Below are 23,657 nucleotides of genomic sequence, written 5' to 3'. Positions count from 1 at the left end.
GAGAAAGAAATAAGTAAAGACGTGTCCAGAAGAGACACTACTCCAGGCACCTGATGTGGCTCTATTTTATTTACGGTAGCCAGAGGCCAGCGGGAAGAACTCCTTTAGCTCCTGGGAACTGCTGGCTCCTGGATTTTCATTCAAAGCTTTCACAGGAATGAACACTTGTCAGTGGATCTCCAAAGGCACAGTCTGGAGAGGTTTCCTTAAAGTGGAGAGATCTGGGAGAGGGTTTCGTGGGGCGGTTGTGAAAGTAAGGCAACACGGGCTGGAGTAAGAAGAGTACAAACCGGCCCACAAAAGGAAAAGTGATCGTCATGGATTTGGGAAACTTGATCAGGTGTGTTAAACGGCATTTCAGAAGAAATCTGAATGCTACTGGTTTACAGCAAGAGTCAAATAAAAGTGTCCGGGCTCGGGAAGGCTTCTTAAGGGATCAAAACGGACACAAGGGGTTATTTCTCTCCAAAAAAAACTTTAAAAGCCGAGAGGCCCGGCTCCTTCATGACCTCCCTTCCGCACAGCCTGGCTCAGAGCCTCTCAGCCACCTCAAAAACCCGGAGAAGGGAAATCCAGTCAGGCCTTGGAGAGGCCGACGGTGGGCTCCGGTCAGCCTGAGCACTGGGCATGCGCAGGGGGTGGGCCGCCGGGTCGGCTTAGGGAGCCGTGACGAGTCCGGAAGCGCCTGCGCGCGCCCCTCCGCTCGAGAAGTAGTTTTGTTCCTGGTCCTCGGCACTGTAGCCCTTCAGAGAGAACCCTCGGCCGGACCAACCGGACCCTAGCCAGCACCGCAGCAATGTCCAGCAATAGCTTCGCTTACAATGAGCAGTCAGGAGGAGGGGAGGCGACGGAACTGGGTCAGGAGGCGACTTCAACCATTTCCCCCTCGGGCGCCTTCGGCCTCTTTAGCAGCGATTTGAAGAAGTGAGGAGAAAGGTTTGGGGGTGTGGGGGCGGGACTGAGGAGCTGGGGACCCCGGAGGCGCAGGCACCGGGCTTGGGCTCCCGGGAGAAGGGTGAGGTCGCCCTGGGACCGTTCCGGGGCCGGGCGGTAACGTTTCCCGCTGGGGGATGGGGTTGGGTCTTTTTGGGAGTGGTGGGAGTCGTTGGAGAGAGTGGGGTGGGTGGGTGGGGGGTCTCTCGTAGTTTTCAAACTTTAGTGAGAAAAGAACTGTTTGGAGAGGTTCAGGTCTCGTTCGTAAAGACTGATTGGGTTGGTCTGGGCTGGGGCACAGGAATCTCAGTTGTGAACAAACACTTCTAGCTTATTTAACATTTGCCTAGATCAAACTTGGAGAATTGCGCGTGTTATGGTGAGAGAGGAGGTGTTTGGGGAGTTAAAAGGACGCGTTCGAGTGATTGTTGCTTATGGGAAACTATTCCCTGACCGTGGAGTGTAGGAGCATGGAGGTGTTTTAGGCGCTTTATGAATGGACAAACCGTTTATACGAACATTCATGTTCTTGGTTAATATCCTTTGCATTACAGAGAAAAAAAACCTCAATTCCAAACACAGTAATAAGCATTTGAGTAGAGAATATTTAGAGTGTGACTGTGAATAAATTCTAAAGTTTTACAAATTAATAACGTGAATTTTAAAAACAAATACTAAACAGTGTATAGTTTTTTAAAAGTAAAAATAAGTACCATCGAAAAATGGAGAGCAAACCTCCCCAAACTTTTTGGTGGGAGAGGTTTTAAACTTACAGAATTCTGGTAACTTTATATTATATTGTAATCATTTTTACATTTCTTATTTTTAATGTTTCATTATTACTATGGTCGGTCACATAATAGGCTGTCACTAGATTCATGCTAAATTAAGTGAAAGCTGTGCTGATGGCTTTGCAGGTGTTAGAAGAGTATAATTAAAATTTAATTTAAGCTTTACTAATAAGATCGGGCAGTCTGCAAAGTTGCTAGTAGTTGATAAATTTTGATTGTATTAAGCTGGCTGAAATCTTATAGACAGCATGTGGAATACAGTTTTCTGCCCCCCCCCCTTGTTCTCAGGTAAGATGACTAATTTCATTTTTCATACTGTGCATTTAGATGATGGATTGTTCTAATAGGAGGCTTGTTGCAGCTTTACACTTGTATTAGCAAAATGTTCGGCTACTGAATTACCCTGTAAGTCTGCCTCAGTCTGTTTTGCATGTGATTTACTTAAAATTAATTTACTTTTATGGTTTGTTAACATCTAAGATGTTTTCCTCTTGGAGTTTCTGATTTCCTATTTTGTCAGATTTGGGCCTGGTTTGGAGAAAGATGTATGGCTTTGACTAAGACCAGTGCTGTTGAGGTGACCAATCAGGTTGGATTTAAAATAAAAATAGCTAACACTTACGGAGTGCTTGTGCATTTGTGCACACTATTTTACATTTATTATCTCATTCAATTCTCCTCACTACGTCAGTGGCTTGTTACCAGATGCTTATCTGATTCTACTTTGCAGATGAAGAGATTGGAGCACAAGTGGTTAACTTGTCCAAGATCGCAAAGCTACAACACTGCACTCTCTGAACTTGAACACAGACATTCTAATCTGAAAGCCCATTTTCTCAAACACTTGGATATGTTACTTACTACTTGATGAAATTTATGGTGCTTTTATTAGAGAATGCACACAACTCATTAAAAGTTTAAAACTTTGAAAAGCAGCTGTAGACAGTAGGTTACCTGGAAGCTTCCAGGAATTAGAAACATTTTGGACATTGAACTGCAACCTAGTGGGACTGTATAGGAGCAAGGAGACACCTGGAAGTGGTCTTTTAATCTCTCTTGAGTTTACATTCTTTTATAAAATCATGATATTTCTTGACTTTTTTAAAAAAAACAAATGACAAAATCTATGTAAGAAAAAGCTTACCCTGTTTCTCCGCTGTCATTTTTTAAATTGAGGTATACTTGACATGTAACATTATATTAGTTTCAGGTATATAATATAATGATTTGATATTTGTACATATTCAGAAATGATCAACACAATAAGTCTAGTTAACATCTGTCACCATACCTAGTTACAATTTTTTTTTTTTGTGATGAGGACTTTTAAGATTTACTCTGAGCAACTTTTAACTATATAATACGGTGTTATTGACTGTAGTCACCATGCTATACAGTACATCCCATGACTTGTTTTATAACGAAGTTAGACCTTTTGACTCCCTCCATGCGTTCATCCACCAGCTCTGCTCTAATTTTTGATGGTTGACTTTGAGATAGTTTCAGATTTCCAAATTGCAAGAATAGTACAAAGAACTACTTGCACATTCATTAATTAAAAAATTTTTTTGCTACATTGCTTGCTTTCTCCATATACTCACAGACACATACACATTCGTATTATGTCTTCTGACCCATTGGAGAATAGGTTCTATACATCATATCTTTTTCCTCTTAATACCTTGGTTTGTATTTTTTAAGAACTGATATTTTCTTACATGACTGCAGTACCATTATATTCAGGAAATTTAATATCAGTACAATTTGTAGTCTTTAATTCAGTGTTGTCATTTGTCCCAGTAAATAATTTATTTTTAGCATTTTTTTTTCCCATCTAGTACAGCATCCAGTCCGTGATCATGTACTTGATATGGTTGTTATATCTCTTTTAATCTCCTTTAATCTGAAATCTTTGTTTTTTTTTAAATATTTATTTATTAGAGAGAGAAAGAGAGCATGAGTGGGGGTAGTGGTAGAGGGAGAAGCAGACTCCCTACTGAGTAGGGAGCCTGATGCAGGGCTCAGTTCCATGACTCTGAGATTGACCTGAGCTGAAATCAGGAGTTGGGTGTTCAAGTGACTGAGCCACTCAGGTGCCCCCTTAACCTTTGTTTTTCACTACTGTGGCACCTTTGAAGAATACAAGCCAGTTATTTTACAGCATGTTAATCACTTTGAATTTGCTGGTGTTTCCTCATAATTTATGTTTACTACCACAGTGATGTGGCTTTCTCAGACTTGCATCTAAAGGTGTTCTGTTAAGGTGTTGTCCATGATTTTTTCCCCAGTTATCATTCCATGGGGGACACTTTGAGGCCGTGCAGATGTCTTACTCCGTATTAAATTTATCAACTCCTAGATATATAGCAACCACTGATGAATCTCCTGAACCATTCTTTTCTTTTTTTTTTTTTTTAAGACTTACTTATTTATTTCAGAGAGAGAGAGAGAGTGTGAGCAGGGGGAGGGGCAGAGGGTGAGAGCAAGAGAGAGAGAGAGAATCCCCAAGCAGACTCCCTGATGAGCTCAGGGCCCAATGCAGGGCTTGATCCCTGGACCCTGAGATCACGACCTGAGCTGAAATCAAGAGTCGGCCCTTTAACTGTCTGAGCCACCCAGATATCCCTCTCCTGAACCATTCTTAACCAAAATGGCTGCAAAGTGTTGATTTCCAGCTCTCTGACTTCTTCCTCGCTTCTGCTCTTTGGCCTCTTGTCTTAAAGCTTTATGTCCTTTGATCCTTCACTGACCATCTCAAGAATGCCTAAATACTTCCTCATGATGGGATTATTGATGATTTTGTTTTCTGAATTTAATCTTATTTATCAACCTTCTTTGTTCCTTTCTCCCTTTAAATAAAACCAGAATCAGGGAGTTGTACATCATTTTAGAAAAGCAGATCCTATGCATCATTTATTGGTTAATCAAGACTTTGTATTTGATTATTGGCTTCAGGATTTTCAGATTTTTCATTTAGTAAAGAGTTATTTTTCTTTGTATTCCTTTCTTTTGCAATTGTCAATTTTTATTGCTTTTAGTTTTTTTCTAAATTATTTTCCTGTTTTGTCTTAAAGAAGTTCTTTTATCTTAACCAATTTGGCTCTATGTGTAATTAAGAATAATTTTAGTAATTTAAACAATTTCTAGAAAGAAGCAGAGGAAACTAATTTTTCTTAACAATAGTAAAACTACTAAATTTCCGAATCTCTTTTGAGTATCATGGTGTTTTAGAAAGAGCATTGGACCTGGAGTGAGACAACTTCAGTTTAAGTTCCTGTTTTCCACTTGTAGTAATGTTTCCTTGTTCAAGTTGCTTGATCTCTTCAAACTTCAATGTCATCTTTTCTAGAAAGATTACGACACTTGGCTATTTTGTGAGGTTCTCATAAGATGGCAGAGTTGAAAGCGATTTCTAACACTGGAAAAACTGGTGGAAGCTTCACTGAGGTGGTGACATTTTAGTTCTTAAAGCCAGAGTTTTTTGCCAGGTGGAGGAAAGGGGGAGTTCCTCAGAGTTGCAAAAGAAAATGCATGTTCGGATGAGACAGATTTGGGCATAAACATTTAGAACTCTACAGTTCTCCCCCTTGCCCCGGGAGAACGTCTCTTGTTTAGAAAAAGAAGGCAGTTCAGACAAAGACTGAGAGAACACTGACATTTAAGGTTGAATGGAAGAAGTAGGGAAAGAGTGCTCAGAGGGGTAGGACACCAGAGGAAGGTTAAAAAAAAGGGGGGGAGCTAAGAGGATAGTTAGTAAGAGGAAATGGTCAACTGTGTTAGGAGTTGTATAATGAGGATAATTAGAATGAAGGCTGAAAAGAGGCCATTAACAATAAAAGGTTTAACAATAAAGGGTGACCTTAGCAACCGGTAACTTAGCAAGGCAGCACTGCTCAACCACTTTGGGAGGTAGCATTTTTAGTTTCTGCTGAAATTGGGGTGGGCTTTTCATTTTTTTAGAATCACAGAGCTGATTTAGACCCAAGCTGGGGGCTGCAATGTATTTCTATAGTCATACTATGTCACGTAGTACGATGTAGTCAGTGCTACATCAGTGTATTTGTATTGCATTAATGAAGCCTAGCTTATTTTTTTTAAAGATTTATTTATTTATTTTGAGAGAGTGAGAATGAGAGAGAGAGAGAGAGTACATGAGAGCGAGGAGGGTTAGAGGGAGAAGCAGGCCCCTCGCCGAGCAGGGAGCCCAATGCGGGACTCGATCCTGGGACTCCAGGATCATGACCTGAGCCGAAGGCAGTTGCTTAACCAACTGAGCCACCCAGGCCCCTAGCTTATTTTTTTAACTTAAATTTTATTTATTGTCAACTTTACAACATCAGCCACAAAAATTACATATAACCCTTTAACCTTTTGTATCAGTGTTTCTCAGTGGAGTCTTGTAGGCAGATTACATGTATCTGTGTTTTCTATGTAATTATAGCAAATCTGACTTTATCTCTGCCACTTGTTGTCTCATTCAAGAAGGCATATGGAAGTGCAGTTGAATGAGAGTAACCTTTTTAAAGGATGTTCTTGAGTTTAGGTAAACCAGTTCCAGATGTCAGTGCTTTATAAGTAGTAACGTATTATTTTGGACATGCTTAAAATAATCATTGTATCTCATAAGAGGTTCCAAACTTTTTTGTGTGAGTTTCCATTTTTTATTTATATTATTTAATTTTAATTCGGGTTTATACTATATTTTTGCTCATTTAATGCGTTTTTATAGTTACTGTTGTTCAAAGCTTGCTCTACTTTCTTTTCACTTGTCCTAGTATTTCTCATTGATAATTTTATCTCATTCAGTCACCCTGTATTTTCAGGTTATGTAGTTTCTAAATGAGTATTTGTTGAATATTGTATACAAGAATCTATTTGAGGCGCCTGGGTGGCTCAGGCAGTTGAACGCCAGACATCTTGATCTCAGCTCAGGTCTTGATCCCACAGTTGTGAGTTTGAGCCCCAAGCTGGGCTCCATGCTGGGCAAGGAGCTTATTTAAAAAAAAAAAAAAAAAGAATCTATTTCATAAACTCAGCTTCTATTAGATAGTATAATTTATGTGAGGGAATATTTTTTCTTTCTTTTCTTTTTTTTTTTTCCACCGAGAGAGGGTGAGTGGGAGGTGGAATGAGGGGTTGAAGGAGAGAGAGATTCTTAAGCAGACTCCATGTCCAGCATGGAGTGTGAGCCCAGTGTGGAGCCCGATGTGGGGCTCCATCTCACGACCCTGAGATCATGATGTGAACCAAAATAAAGAATTGAAGGCTCAACCAACTGAGCCACCCATTTGCCCCCATGTGAAGGAATAATTTATGAGCAAAGTATTTGGCTTATAATTTTTCTTCCTCTTTTTGTTCTTTTTAAGAGAGAGTGAGAGAGAGCGAGGGCAAGGGGAGGGAGGTGAGGGAGAGAGAGAATCCCATGCCCAGCTCAGAGCCTGATGTGGAGCTCGATCTCATGACCTTGAGGTCATGACCTGAGCTAAAATCAAGAGTTGGACACCCAGCTGACTCAGCCACCCAGGTGCCCCTATAATTTTTCTTAATATTTTCAGGGCCTTTACTCAGTCGAATGATTCAGATTCTACTGATATTTATTGTCTCTGTAACTAGTTTAAAAAAATAAAGTGTGACTGATTCATTGGACCACATACGGAAGGAAAACCTTGTCTGGTATCCTTACTGTATTATACAATATTGATGTGTTATTGCATCACCTTGGCTTAATTGTTTTTAGTTCCAGAATAGCCATTTTCTTCATGGCATTACTTGAATCTTTACTGTGTTAGGGTTAATTGACTTGGAAATGTCATGGAAGTGTTGAGTGAACTTTACAGTCAGACTTTTTTAAGTCTCTCTTCTAACTGTTCAAAGGTATGTTTATTTGCATATTTGGGATTATTCCATATATGTAGTTCATTCTTCTGTATTTTCAGCACAAAAATACAAAGCGATTATAAGACCTTTATCTTGCCTTTAAGAAACTTAGAATTTAGGTGGTGAAATAAGTCTAAAAATGAACTAATAGTATTATCAGTGTATAGTTAATATTAAATTGTGTAATAATTCTCAACCTTTCAGTGTGCTATCCCTACCAAAAGGTATTTATTTATTTTAAGCCTTCACTTATGTAAATAATGCTTTTCTGAAGAAAACGGAAATGCTGGAATTTTGAAATGTCAAACATTTTAGTTTGAGATTCTGAAAGTGTTGGAGCTCTGAGCTATTAGCATATTATGAAGAGGCACAGGCTTCTCATTGTAAATTCTCTTGTGCTCATAAGTCCAGGGTTGCAAGTATGAAAATACACTCCACTTATGATTTCTGCATACTGTTGTCCTTCAAATGTCCAAATATGTTATTGTCTTTAACAATATATTTGCCATGTTATATATGTAAGTTGGATCCATTTTTTTTGTTGTTGTTTATAAAGGGCACAGAAAATTCTAGGCAATTTCAGTATTTTATTGATCTTTGACTTAGTTAATTCCATGTGTTCCAAGATGGCTATTAATGAAAGAAGAAACTGTATAATGGTGTCTGCAGCACATTCCCAGCTAGATGAGCTGGTTGTTTTTATCTTCACATAAATAAGTTTTCCAGTTTTATAAAAGGCCAACTACAAAGATTGTCAGTTCAGTGGTACAGTAGGGTTCTTATAATTAATTTTTGAAATATACTTCAAATCAAGTAAGATTTTACCACATTGAACAAAATGATGAAATACTGCCTGTAAGATTCCTGCTTTCCAACAGATTATAAAAGTGTTCCATTTTATTGTTTAGCTTGCATTTCTTCTTGGAGGAGTCAGTTCTGACGTTTACAATTTACCTTAATAAAAGTGTTCAGCCAAGAAATATTCATCTTTTGCTACAGAGTATGTTAAGATCACTGAACTGGTGAAATCCAAGGAGAAAATCTGGAATACTTAAATTTCAGTCCTTAGAGTTAAATCCCAAGATGTGACATATTTCTAGGCAGGTTTTTGTTTGTTTGTTTTAAGTAAACTCTTTCCCAACTTGGGGATCAAGAATTGGATGTTCTATTGACTGAGCCAGCCAGGCGCCCCTATTTCTAAAAAATATTTAGAATTCAGAGCAACATTACTAGAACGAATGATTAAAACAAACAAAAAAAGGAGACAGATGGTTGGTTGAAATGTTCTTTTTTACTGCATGAAAAGTTACAAATGATCATGGAATGACAAATGTATTCTAGTGAAGTAATTTGACAGTATTGTAGTTGTGTATATAAATGAACTACTGACAAAAACAAATTGCCTGTAGTCCAATTCAGAATTTAAAGTGAAGCACCCAAAGTAGAATAATCAGGAAGGAAATGATTTTCCTTTATTTCATATTATTATGAATAACGTTCATTGGTTTGTATATTTAGGGAAGACTTATTTAGCTTATCAGTTGGAGAGAGTTCATAGATATACAGACATGAACAATTTATAGTCATTGTCTGCTATTGATGGGCTGATTATTTGTATTGCTGATAGGATCTGATCTAATTAGAAGGCCAGTGTCTTTAATCTTTCAGTTGAGTGAGTTGGCATGGCAGCTGGACAAGGGAGAGATGTATGAATAATGGTAGTTCCAAAATCATGTGTTGGCAGAGCTACACATCCATCACCCAGCTTTACTCTAGGAATGGATTTTCTCAAAATTTCTTAAAGCCTGGATTAAGAATGTGGTCATGAAGGATGAGGGGGAAGTTAGTACTATGAGGGCAAAGAGTACTATGAGGGCAAAGAGGGCAGATTGGAAGGTGGGGGCCAGATTGTGTAGGGCCTTTGGATTTTATTTTGAGTCAGAGCAGCAGCCAGTGGAGGGTTTTGAGCATTATGGGCATTTAGAAGTTATTCAGTACCTGTTAAGTGCCTGTTGTGTACCAGCTGTATTTCCTGCTTCAGAAAGGTTATGGTCTGTGGGGTGCTTGGGACCTGCTTGCAAATTTCCAGTGTTTATTAAATAACTTTAAAAAATTATAGAATTTGCAAATATATTCTAGATTTAACAAATATGAATGCCTTCCGTATGCTAGGCACAGTTTTTGATGCTGGGGATTAAGTAGTGGACAAAATGCCTGCTTTCATGGAGCATATATTTTAGTAGAAGGAAGACAGTCAATAAAGAAGTCAGTGTATGGTTGATCATTTGATCATAAGGAGTGCCGTTGAGAAAAATAAAGCAGGGAAAGAGGACAAAGCGTTAGGATGGAGATTGGATTGGAAGTCAGGAAAATGTACCCTTGAGAATTTGTTAATGGAACGCATACCTGAAGGAAGTGAGCAAGTGACATGCAGCTGTCTTGGGGAGAGTATTCAGTCAGAAGAAATAGCAATGCTGGGGCCCTGAAGTAGGAAAATTTCTGACTTGTGTGAGGATCAACAGACAGGCCAGTATGGCTGGAGTAGAGTGAATGGAGAGGAAGGGGGAAGTTGGTAGGTGAGGAGGTCAGAAAGGTAAGGGACCAGATTGCATAGGGCTTTGTAAATCATTGTAAGGACTTTGATTTTACTCTGAGTGAGAAGGGAAGGTATTGGAAGGTTTTGAACATAGAAGTGAGGTGATCTGACTTAGGTTTTAAGTGGATTGCTTTGCTTCCTGAACTAGGAATAGACTCCAGATCTAGGGCAGGGAGAATGACAAGGAGACTGTTGGGAGTAATCCAGAAGGGGTTAAATTCAGGATATATTTGGAAGGCAGAACCAACAAGATTTGCTGATGATTTGGGTGTGGCATGTGAAAGAAAAAGATATCAAGGATGGACACAAGGTTTTTGCCTAAACAGCGTAAGTTTGGGATTGGTGTTAACTAAAATCCAGATGTGTGAGAGGAAGTTTTTAAAGGGAAGAGGAATCAAGAGCTTGAGCATGTTATGTTTGAGATGCTTATTAGATATTCAAGTGGAAATAGTAAATAGGTAGTTGATGAATGAGTTGGGATGTTTCAGATTAGAGATGTATATTTGGGAATCATCAGGTTATAGATGGTAGTAAATACCATGGATTGGATGAGACACCAATGGAGTGAATGTAGAAAGAGAAAAGATCAGAGTACTAAGCCCTGGGGCATTCCTGGAGCAGTTGAGTCAAATAGTACCGACAGTGTCAAGTAAGATGATTACTGACAAGTGAGTTTTGGATTTGTCAACGTGGAGGATTTTGGTGACCTTCACAAGTAGTTTAGGTGCAGAGGTAGGGCTGAAAGCCTGACTGGAGTGGGTTTAAGAGAGAAAGGAGAGGAGAGGAATCCCTGTTAGTATGTATTAGGGTATAGGGGAGCAGAGAAATGGAGTGGTACTTGGAAGAGAATGTTAAGTCAAGGGATTTTTTTTTTTTTTTAAGATGGGAAAAACTGTATTATCCTGTTTGCTGATAGAACCATCTGATGTAGAGGAGGAAAAATTGGTGATGTAACACAGAGAGACTTACTGGACTGATATTTCTTATCCTTATAGAAAATTTAGCAAATACAGATGAGCTAAAAAAATAACAACCCTAATTTCAACACCCAGAGAGAATCAGTTAACATAATACAGATCTTCCCTTTTCTTTTTCTTTTGCATATATGTATACTATGTATTTTATTTTATTTTTTTAAAGATATTTATTTATTTAAGAGAGAGACAGATAGTGATAGAGATAGCGAGAGAGAGCAGGAGCAGGGAGGAGAGGGAGAAGCAGGCTCCCACTGAGGGGGGAACCTGAGTGGGACTTGATCCCAGGACCATGGGATCATGACCTGAGCTGAAGGCAGCCGCTTAACCGACTGAGCTACCCAGGCTCAGCCACCCCAGTATACTATGTATTTTAAAAGCAAAGCTGTATGCTTTTGTAGTTTAATATGGTATTATGATTTGTTCTTTTTATTTACTAGTATATGGAGCCTGTTCATTTCTTAAAGTGATAGTCCTTTTAGGACATATTGTAATTAAGACACTAACTTGGAAGAAGCACTAAACTTTTAGAAAAGTGAGCAACTGCGATAATACAAATGAAATTATGTAGCTAAATTTCAAATTATCGTTAAATTTCACTCTATTGTTTCTCTGAATCGTATTTCACAAGCATTTAAAACTACTAAATTATATGGAGTATCGTTAATTTGCAGCACATTAAAAGAAGTTAATAAGCACTAGGTGAATTCTGTGTGGATATCAAGGATTTGGGAATTATGATTATAGATGGTATAGGGAAGTAAAAATGTGTTTGTTTTAAACTTTTTATTTAACCTTCAGTCTTGTACATAGATATTCTTTTACTTTTAAATTGTTCTTAAAGGAGCTCATTTCTTATTTTTCCTAAAAGAAGAGGAACTTATCTATGTTTTGCTTTAACAAATCAAAAGAAAGAGTGTTTCGGGAAGGAGGTAAGTGGTGAGCAGTGTGAGCTGCTGTGGTGAATAGTCCAGTAAAATAAATTCAGAGGAAGTGTTTCTTGGACTTAGTGATAAGGCACTTGTTGGTGACCTTGGTGGTAGTGCTGACAACAGTGTGGGGAAATCAGATTGCAGTGGATTGACAAATGGGTGAGAAGTGAGTAAAGGAACACCATTCCTCCAAAGAACTTTGGCTTTCAGGGGGAGGAGAAAGGATAGAATGATAGGACACATGGAATCTTAGGAGCTTTTTATTTTGAGGGTTGAAAGAGTTGAGAATGCTTAAATGCTGATTGGAAGGAGGCAGTAGAGAATGGTGTTAGAAAACAAAAGAGAGAGATCTAGAGCATTACAGAGAAAAGGAGAAAAGGTTGGATTTGAAGGCTAAGTGTATAGTCTTTTGTTAATGAGAGGGAAAAATGGTTGGATTGTCTGATGAGAGTGGGAGAGGAGGTGGTAGTAGGGACGAACGTTTTCAGAAGTCTGAAGTAGTTGCAAGAGACAATAGGGAAGGCCTGTTGTCCTGACTGAAAACCAGGAAGCCTTTTTGGATGATACTGAGGGCTTGCCTAGTGGAGGTTAGAAATCATTGATTTAGACTGTTAACAGTCTGATCTTTTTCTCCAGCAGCACTTGGCAGTCCTTTTATAAATGTGAAGAAAATGATCAATTCACGTGGCAAAATTGAGGTTTAGCTAGGTGGGTGCTATGAATGACAGTTAAGCAAGAAGTTGAGGCTATTGGTAAGAAAGATGTTGAAGTACTTAAAGATAGTATTTAAACTGGAATGGGAAAAAAGTAAAGGTAGTAAGTAGGGGGCTGATGGGAAGAAAATAGAGTGTCAGGGGACCAGAAGTGTTTAAGAAGTCAAAGGAATAGGTATTGTGGGAATAACTGAGAGAGTGCCGGAAGGATAGGAGCCTGATCAGAAAGAGAGTTGTATGCATTTAATATTTCAGAGATTGAAAACTTTTGGGTGTTCACAAGGTTTGGGTATGATTTAGGGTATGACTGGCAGTTACTGGCTGAAAGTTGTCTGGAGCTGAGAATCAGTAAAGATGATTAGGCCAGGGAATTTAGAAATAAGAGTATTGGATGGGCTTCCAAGTGGATGTTAAAGTCACTCAGAATATTCACCAGTGGCAAAAATGTCTTAAATGAGTAAAAGAGTGGCAAATGACAATAGCAAAGATAAAAGGAGTAGTTAAGCTCAGTGGTGGTTATTTTTGATTTTTTCCCTGTGGGTGTATTGAGTCTAGTATCAGAAATAATGACTTCTTCTGAGATCCTCCCTTCCCCCCTTATTTTTCAACAGTGAATATCATTGTTTCCTTTACACAGTGACTGTTAGAAAACTTAGGAGCAGAATTTGTGGTGTATGACTAGCAAGTGTAGGGAGCTTTGTGGCATATTAGCCTTGCTTTTATTTTAATTTCCTTATTTTTCCTTTCCTCCATTAAAATTTTAAAGTGTTACTCTCTATTATGAATAATTGAATATCCCCCTTAAAGTTGGGGAACAGGGCAGTACATAAATAAATATACGTAAGTAATTGTGGGAGGACAGTAACAGTTACTTTTGATATTCACTGCTCCTACTCCATGCCACCGTCGCCATAATCGCCGAACCTTTATTGAATGGCTTCTCTGTTTTGCATCTTCTTGGATTGGGGGACACAAATCAGCATTGTAATAGTAGTAATAACAGTAATAATACCTTATATTTAATACCTTATATTTGTAATAATAATAATAACAGTAATAATACCTTAATATTTTTAATACCTTATACTTTCATTTTCTTATGGCTTTCTGGCCATCCATCTCATATGCCTCAAGAATTCATAAGTTCCCCAGTCTTCGTAGTAACATACTAGTCTTGTCTTCTGTAGAATCTTGGTGACAGGATTAAGTCTAAATTCTTTCTGTTCAAAACCACCCGTTGTTGATAGACTTGATACTCTTTTTTTCCCCATCCTTAAACCCCATGCTGCAGACTTCTTCAGGTCCTACTTAACCCAGGGCTCTTTTGCCTTGATTATTTGCACCAAATGCATATAAAGCTCTTCTGTCACTAGTGTTATGGGTATGGATGGCCTTTTTACCCCATCTAACTCTGTATCCTGTTACTTTCTCATCCAAATACTCTTAGGTTCACTTGTTTTAGATTCCACCTTCAATTTTTATAGGACTCCATGCCTACATACTTGTACTGTTTCTCCTTTTTTTGAGTTCTATTATGATCCCACATGTAATTATCTGTAGGGTGTCTTAGTTTCCAAAATAGATAAATAGTTTGCATGTTGTTCTGAGTTCATGGGTGCTATTCCCTCATTCTTCCCTAGCTTTGGAACTCCAGGACTTTTATATTTGTTCTTTGAAAACAGTTTTCTATTGATCATATATCAATTTGCAAAACATTTTCATATTTTTTTCACAAGGACACAATTTTAATAGTGACTTATATGATGATGCAGTGTTTGCTAAATCATAAAAACTGCTTTAAAAATGTATTGAGTTGGGATGCCTGGATGGCTCAGTCAAGCATCTGCCTTCTGCTTGGGTCATGATCCCAGGTCCTGGGTTCGAGTTCCGCACTGGGCTCCTTGCCCAGCACAGAGCCTGCTTTTCCCTCTCCCTCTGCCAGTCCCCCTGCTTGTGCTCTCTCTCACTCTCTCAAATAAATAAATAAATAAAATATTTAAAAAAAGCCAAAACCATGATCATTACAACATGGGGCAGATAACTTCATATTTGCCTAACAGTGTTCTCATTTAAATTTAAACTAATGGTTAATACATTAAATTTTATTGATGAAAATACTATACTCACATATTTCATAAAACCCAGGCCAGGAGGGCCTTAGAAAATTTCTAGTTGAGGGGCGCCTGGGTGGTTCAGTCGGTTAAGCGGCTGCCTTTGGCTCAGGTCATGATCCCAGGGTCCTGGGATTGAGCCCCACATCGGGCTCCCTGCTCCGTGGGAAGCCTGCTTCTCCCTCTACCAGTCCCTCTACTTGTGTTCCCTCTCTTGCTATGTCTCTCTCTGTCAAATAAATAAAATCTTAAAAAAAAAAAGAAAATTCCTAGTTGAGGTGTCAGAATGCTAACATCAAGAAAAAAGTACTTGCCTAGTGTCAAATGGAATAAGGAGTGCTACAGGATATTGAAGGAGACAATGGTCAGTGAAGGCTGGGGCTTCTGGAGAGTAGGACTTTGATTTAAGCATTGATACAAGGAAGGAAAGGATGAAGAGTATTCTTTTTTTTTTTTAAGATTTTATTTTTAAGTAATCTCCATACCCATTGCGGGGCTCGAATTCACAGCCCAGAGATGAAGAGTCTCATGCCCTACCGACTGAGCCAGCCAGGTGCTCCAAGGATGAAAGGTGTTCTTAGTAGGGTATTCACCAAGAACAAAGGTAACATATTATGCCTTTTTTTCTGGCAACAGTGAGTGAACCAGTGTGGATAAAGAGGGGAGTTCCTGGAAAGGAGCAGTGGTAAATTTGAGAAGTAGTTGTTAGAGTGTGAAGAAAATTGGACTTTAACTTCTTTTTTTTTTTTTTTTTGAAGATTTTATGTATTTATTTGAGACAGAGAGAATGAGACAGAGAGAGAGAGAGCACATGAGAGGGGGGAGGGTCAGAGGGAGAAGCAGACTCCCTGTGGAGCAGGGAGCCCGATGCGGGACTCGATCCAGGGACTCCAGGATCATGAGCTGAGTGGAAGGCAGTCGCTTAACCAACTGAGCCACCCAAGCGCCCTGGACTTTAACTTCTGTTCTAAGAACAGGAGTTGATGATTACAAGTGATTATTGCAGTGGTGTTTTGGGAAGATTAATCTGGAATTGTGTGGAGAATAAATCAGAGAAAAGAAACTGGAGGCAGAGGGGGGCCATAATGGAGGTTGTTACAAAAGTCCCAGAGTAATGGGATAATGGTTTAGAGTCTGTTGGTGTAGGTGCGTATGAAGAGGAAGGAAATTGTGAGCACATAAAGGGGAATTTAGAGGTCTTACTCACTGGATTTGGTTGAGGGGAGGAAGAAATCAAGAAGTTCGGGTTTTTAGCCGCACTAGAAGAATGTGGGGACTGTTGACTGAAATGGGGAAGGGTTGAGAGGACATTTTGGGAAGGAGAAAAGACATTTTCATTGGTGAAGTTGGACTGTAGTTAAGAGAGATCAGAACTGTCAGTGTATATTTGGGAATGTTTTGAGGTGAGAGAGTAATAGTGTCTGTGACTAAATGCACTTTTCATCAGATTTAATGAAATTCTGTCAAAAATTTGTTCTTGAGATATGTTTGTGGTTATTGGAAAGGTCAATATAACATTGGCCCAAAAATATTTGGGAATGACAAAAGGTAAAAGCATATTATCTAAAGAACATTAGCCCCAAATAGTCTGAGCAGTTAGATTACTAAAGGAATACAAATGGCTCCTGTGCTAGTAATCAAAGGAATACAAACATACTTCCTTCTTTTATGTATGAAATAATAGTGACCATAGAGAGTGGTTTTTGTTATATTTTTATGTGGCACACTAGAAAGTGGGCAACTACGTGTCATTGTCCAGAATTTTTGTTGAAATCTTACTAGTCCTTGAAATCCAGAAACATGGGACACTTAGTTCTGAGTATATAAACTCACAACCTTTGGGGGCAGTAAGAATTTCACAAACACTTTTATGTACTTTAATAAAATCAAAATAGATGACTATTATTTACTAGTACATGTTATAGAAATGCTAGGGTTAATTGAAAGTAAATTAAAGTTAGAAACACACAGTTCTTATAGTTTCTGGCTATCTAACAATATGAACAATTATAAAATAACAGATTGGTTTTTTTTCAAGGTGATTGGATACTTGAACATTTCTTTGAAGAGAAAATGTGGTTAAGTGTCTGGAAGTCAGAGATATTTTTGTTTACACCACACACACACACACACACACACACACACACCCACACACACACACACACACACACACACACACACACACACACAGTGCTGTATATACTGGTACCTTGTATATTCCTAAACAGATGATTTTGGATGACAGTGACCACAGTGATTTTTTCTTATTTTTTTTTTTTAGCATTCTTAGTATTTTGAAACTTTTCATTAGTAGTAATCGTAGTACAATGGTAGTAAAAAATTGTAAAAATTTTCAATGTAATTTGGTCAGTAGTATGTTTTATATTTCAGAAATTTTAAAATCACACGTGGAAATAATTTTTTGAAAATGACAGTTATAGATGACAACACCTTTTCAAGAGATGGCGGAATTTAAAATAATCATGTAAATTTAGGTGATTTGTACTTTTAGATTCTACTCCTGTCAAATAGCAATTTGTAGGACCTTTTTTCTGTTTCAAAGCCTACACAGCCCACATCAGGAAACATGACTTTTTTTAAAAAGTGTAAAAAATATATAACATTAAATTTGCATCTTAACCCCACCTACAGTTCAGTAGTGTTAGGTATATTCACATTGTCATATGATAGATTTCTGGAACTTTTACATCTTGTAACACTGCCATATGACTTTTAAAAAACTAAATTTTTTAGTGAGATTTTCAAGTGCTTCAGGGACAAAGCTTATCTAAGGTAGAGATTGCATATTGGTTTCCTCAATTCCCTACACAGAAGGCTGATCCAAACTCATCAGATGGAAAACTTGCCTTCTGTGGCGTTGGAAAATTGTGTGTGTGTTTTTTTTTAAGAATTTAAAAATTAATCTAGCTTTGAGTTGGCATATCTTATTAACACAGTTGTAGAACACTTATATTTATTCTACTATAGTTTATGAATTTCTTGGAGGAAAATCTAATACTAATACTCAAACTTGATGCATATACTGACTCTTTGGCATGTCTGTGTTTATGCCCATCTGTTACTGTGGCACCATGCCCGTTATTGTGGTGGCATGCCAATAGCAGTGAGGCATGTGAGCCAACAAAGATGAATTGTTTGGATGGAATACACTATGCTGTAATACTAATTAATTTTGAGCTGATGAATCTACATGAGATAAAGTTAACCAAATATAGTCAAAGTAATGTCAGTGAAAATAAAATTTATTTTGACTTATACAGAAGTGTATCACAGATGCTTTAGACTACTATTGAGAATAGTTAGTGTTCATTACGGTTCCAGTGATCAGTTTTCTTTTCATAAAAATTGAGTTTAAGAAAAAAATATACAACAGTTTTCTTGTGGTAGATTATAGATTAGAGAGGAAGTACTGTAACACTGTTGGTTATAGATTTTATTCTTACAGGATATTACTTTATAGTTCTTAAATTATAACAGAAGTTGACAGCAATGTGGTAAATGGGAATAATGTTGGATTTCCAAAACAAGACTCAAATTTAATTGCTTGCTTTGCCGTTCCCTAGTTCTGTGGTGGTATACTTAAAAGCTTTGTGAGTTCACAATTTCTTATGTCTGTATAATTTTCTGCTTGTATGCTGTCCTTGTATTTTCTGAGCTTCAATTTCCTTATCAAGTGGGAATAATAAAGCCACACATGTCACAGAGACTTTGTGGCTCTAAAATAATATGGTGTTATAAGTTATAGAAAACAATACCCCTGCCAGGTAGCTAAACACATTAATTATATGTTAGAAATGTGTATTAGTGGCAAGGTAGTCAGTAATGTAGAAAATATATAGCTCTCATTCCCATATCCTCAGAGATAACCACAATGAGAAAGTTCTTATGTATCCTTCCAGGAAATTTTTTTAAAACCAAATGATAATCTATATACTGTTCTCTAATGTATCTTGCTTTTCCTTTAATACATCTTGGAGACCTTTCCATATTAGCATATGAAACTATTACAGTGTTTTTTAATCACTATGTAATTATTTCCTACTATTCCTTTTATTTAATTAGTTCTCATTTTGAGGGGCATTTGATTGATTTCACTTTTTGTTGAATATAAGCAGTACTGCAAAATAAGTTTTTGCATATGTGTGAGAATTTATCTATTTGTAGTAAAAATTCCTAGAAATAGAGTTGTAGGTCAAAGGTTATTGCATTTTAAATTATGATAGATACTGCTAAATTACCTTCCAGATGGGTTGCACCCGTTTTTGCCCTCTACCAGCAGTGAAGTCTGTTTCCCTTGCACCTTTGCCAATACTGGGGTACCATCCAATTTCATAACATTTGCCAGTCTTATAGGTGGAAAATGTTATTACATGGAGTCTTCATAATTGTGAGTGTATTAAGTCTTTTTCCTCATATTTATTGGTTTATTCTTTCAATGAATACTTTGAGTGAATTTTAGTGTCTTTCATCCATTTCCCTGTTGGTCAGCTCTTATTGATTAAAGATTCTATATATTTTAAGAAAATTACTCATTTTTTACTTAGTTTATGGCATTTTTTTTAGTGCAAAAGTTTTAAAACCTTCTGTGTTCATATTTTTCTTTTTTTGCTTCTGAGATTCCCCCAACCTTTTATCTTTTATAGAAAGTGGCATTTTTGGTTTATAGTGCTCTTCAACAGTGAAACAGCTTTTCCCTGTACCAACCAATTTTTTGTCTCGGCACATATAAACTCAGCTGGCTCAGTGCTCTGTGAGATTTTCTTTAAAACTTTAAGGATGAGTTGTCATATTCTAGAAGACATTCCTAATATCCTGAGCAAAAGTAGAACTTACTTTCTGCTGCCTGCCAAGGAAGCAAGTAGCTGAGGTCATTGATAAAAGGTTTGGCAAACATGGAGACTTGCTGTGATATATGTATGGCATCATGGTTTTTAACACTTGTATGCATGGGATGTATACCTAGAAAATGTAATCCTAGTTTTTAACCTTTATTGGGGTCATGGACCCTTTTGAGAATCCAGTGAAAGCTTGGAGTTTTTCTCTTTCTCTAAGGAACATGTTAGTATATAGCAAATATTCGTTTATTCTTTGAACTAATATTTATTGTGTGCCTTTTGTGGGCCTGTAAGGAGTTCCATGTACTTGAGAAAACAACCATAGCCTTCATTTATAAAACCTTTGTAGACCTTCTGTTGGGTCCTCCTATATCCAGGTTCATTTCTGCCATAGTATCTGCAGAACTTCTTTGGTTGGCTCTTTCTCATCATTTGAGACCTTAGCTTAAAGGATCACCTATCCAGAGAGGACTTTTGTGATCACCCAGTCTTACTTTATTGCATCACCCTATTTTAATTTTTTCAGTACTAATATGGTCTTTCTGTCTACTTTTGTTTTCCTTCCTTCTTCCTTCCCTCCCTCCCTCTTGTTTCCTTCTTCTGTCATTTCTGTCATTCCCCTTACTCCCACCCACCCTGTGTTCAAACTTAGAATGTAAGTCCCAAGAGGTCAGGGATCCCAGTATTTTGAACAGTTTCTGGCACATGTGGATATTGAATTAATGAACTTGCGAGGCCCGATAATAAGTGCTTTACAGTGTTCTCATTAAGTCTTCATTACAACCTATTTGAAGTAGATAGTAACCTTAAGTTTTGTTGATTTTTCTCTGTAGTTTATTTTCTATTCTATTGAATTCTTGTCTTACCTTTATTTTCTTGTTCTTTGAGTTTAATTTGCTGTTCTTTTTCTTCTTGAGATGGAAACTTAGATTTTGATTTGTAATCTTTCTTTTATGTTGCATTTAGAAATAAAAATTTACTTCTAAGTACTGCTTTAGCTGCATCTCACGAGTTCTGAAATGTTGCAGTATCATTAGTTAAAAAATTTTTCTGATTTCCCTGATGATTTTTTTTTTTTTATGATTTCAGTTTCTTTGGCCCATAGGTCAAAAGTGTGTTGCTTATTTTTTCCAAGCAACTAGGTATTTTCTAGTTATTTTTTTGTTGATTTCTAGTTAGGTTCTACATACTCTGTATGATTGTAGACCTTTGAAAATTTGTTGATATCTTATCTACCGTTTAGTCTATTTTGGTAAATATGCTATGTGCACTTGAAAAGAATGTTTATTCTGTGTTTGTTTTGTACAGTGTTCTGTGAATGTCAAACTAAGTTGGTTGTGCTGTTCAGATTTTCTACATCTTTATTAGATTTTTTGTTCTGTCAGCTACTGAGAGGTGTGTTAAAATTGCCAGTTGTGCTTGTGGATAGGTATTTTTCTCCTATCCGTTTTTACTTTATAAATGGAAGCTGTAAATTCAGAATACATATAAATTGGATATAAATTTGGAAATATTTTATCTTCCTTTTGAAATGATGCCCTTTTATGTTCTGATACTAGATCCTCAGCTTTTATTTGTTTGAAAATCACTTCATTTTCACCTTCAGTTTTGAAGGGTATTTTCTGTGGGTATAGAATTGTATGTTGGCCTTTTTTTCCCTTCCTTTCAGCCCTTTAAAGATGTTATTCCGTTATCTTGTCTCTATAATATCTGTCGAAAAGTTGGCTATCAGTATTATTGTTGGTCCTTTTAAGTCGGGGGTTAGCAAACTGTTGCCTGCCTGTTTATATAAAAAGTTTTATTAGAACCCAGCCATGCCCATTTATGTGTGTATTGTCTGTAACTGCTTTCATTCTATAATGGTAGAATTGAGTAGGTACAGCAGAGATGGTGTGGTCTGTAATGCTTAAATTATTTATCATCTGGGCGTGCCTGGCTAGCTCAGTTGGTAGAGCCTGTGACTCAGTCTTGGCGTCATGAGTTCAAGCCCCATGTGTGGTATAGAGTTTACTTAAAAAACAAAAACAAAAAACCCCAAAAAACAACAACAACAAAAAAATGAAAAACCAGGATCGCCTGGGTGGCATAGTCAGTTAAGCCTCAGACTCTTGGTTTCAGCTCAGGTCATGATCTCAGGGTCATGAGATTGAGCCCGGCATTGGCTCAGTGTAGAGTCTGCTTGAGATTCTTTCTCCCTCTCCCTCTGCCCTTTCTGCTTGTGTTCTCTCTCTCTCTCTCTCACACACACACACACACACACACACACACACACACACTCTCTAAATAAATAAATAAATAAGTCTTTAAAAAATAAATAAATCTTAAAAAAAAAAAACCCAAAAAATTATCTTCTGGTCCTTTACAGAAAAGGTTTGTAGACCTTTTCTTAAGGAAATGTCTTTTTTCTCTGCATACTTCTAAGATTTTTCTCATTGTCTTTGATTTTCATCAGCTTGACCATGCTATGCCTAGAGTAGTTTTCTTTGTTTTTTTTTTTTTCTGTTTTGTTCAGGTTTTAAAATATGTGGGTTTCTTAACCATTGTCTCTTGAAATACTGCTTTTGTCCCATTTTTCTTCCCCTCTCTTTTTGGGAACTTTTAATTAAGAGGTATGTTAGATATTTTGACTGTGTCCCATGTCTCTGCTGCTGTTTTCTGTGCTTTTTATTCTTTTATTTCTTAGTGCTTTAAATTGTAGATTTTTCTTTTGAGCTGCCTTCAAGTTTGGTAATCAAGTCTTCTGCAATTAATAGTCTGCTGTTAAACCAATCTAGTTAGTTCTTAATTTCATATACTGTATTTTTCAGTTCTGAATGTCTTCTGATTATCTTGTATAGATTTTACTGTTGACATTATCATTTCATCTCTTTTGTCCATCTTTTATTTTATTTTCCTGACTATGTTAATTGTAGTTATTTTGTCTGATAACTGTAATATCTGAATTACCCATGGATCTGTTTCTATTCTTTTTTTCTTTTTAAAAAAATTTTTTGTCTTTTGTTCTTGTTTTTAGCCTCATAAATTTTGAGTCATATGCTTGATATTTAGAATAAAAACATGGATGAGGTTCTGGATGATATCTTCTTCAAAAGAGGGTTTTTTTTTTAAGATTTATTTATTTATTTGAGAGAGAGAGTGCGCATGCATGCATGTGCATCTGTGAGTGGGGGGAGGGGCAGAAGGAGAGGGAAAGAGAGAATCTCAAACAGACTATGTGTTGAGTGCGGAGCCCCATGCAGAACTCCATCTCATGACCCTCAGATCATTATCTGAGCTGAAATCAAGAGTCAAATGCTCAACCAACTAAGCCACCCAGGCGCCCCAATTTTAGGCCTTTTAAAGTCTTGTCTATTTCACTTTTTGTAGAGGCTGCTTTTAGGCAACAGTCTTGAGCAATGGAAACCTGAGCAAGGTAAAAGCCCCCACAACCAATGAGCTGAATGCAAATAGGCTCTTTAAGCAACCCACCTTGAAGTGGCCATAGGCCGTAAATAATGAACGGGCTATTTACAACCAGGCACAGTTACCAAAAAAGGGAAAATTCCGTATGTTCCGTCCTCCTCGCTCTGCCCTATAACTGTGGCCTCTCACCACCACCTCTTGGCATATAGTCTTTCCTCTGCTGCCCTGTCTGCTGTTCCCTTGCAGTGTATTGAATAAACTTCTGTCTCCTTTGTTCTGCTTTGGGTGAATTATTTCACCGTGCCGCAAGCCTCCACCCAACTGGGACACCCCACAGTTTTCTCAAACTCCTAAGGTACATCCTTACTCTTCTCTTGTGGCCCTTCTGTGATCTTAATTGAAAGGCTGGAATATATGTCACACCTTTGTACTTGGGAGAGACTTGAATTCCAGCTCCTCTGCATAGCAGTGC

At 37.5% G+C, this 23,657-nt stretch overlaps 1 protein-coding gene across 3 annotated transcripts in view; it reads left to right on the top strand.

Annotated features, from left to right (window-relative positions):
* The first annotated feature begins 658 nt into the window (after positions 1-658).
* AP3B1 (adaptor related protein complex 3 subunit beta 1) overlaps positions 659-23,657 on the top strand; it is a 259,999-nt gene continuing 237,000 nt past the window's right edge. For 2 of the 3 annotated variants that reach the window (XM_027606180.2, XM_027606181.2), the window contains exon 1: positions 659-924. In XM_027606180.2, the coding sequence (XP_027461981.2) occupies positions 797-924 (128 nt within the window). In that variant the 5' untranslated portion in view covers positions 659-796. The remainder of the gene's footprint in view (positions 925-23,657) is intronic. The other variant, XM_027606183.2, reaches the window with a different exon arrangement.

The sequence above is a fragment of the Zalophus californianus genome, chromosome 5, assembly GCF_009762305.2.
Source record: "Zalophus californianus isolate mZalCal1 chromosome 5, mZalCal1.pri.v2, whole genome shotgun sequence".
Taxonomy (NCBI): domain Eukaryota; kingdom Metazoa; phylum Chordata; class Mammalia; order Carnivora; family Otariidae; genus Zalophus; species Zalophus californianus.
The sequence above is the reverse complement of the archived record's forward strand: the minus strand, read 5'-3'. Positions and strand labels throughout refer to the sequence as shown.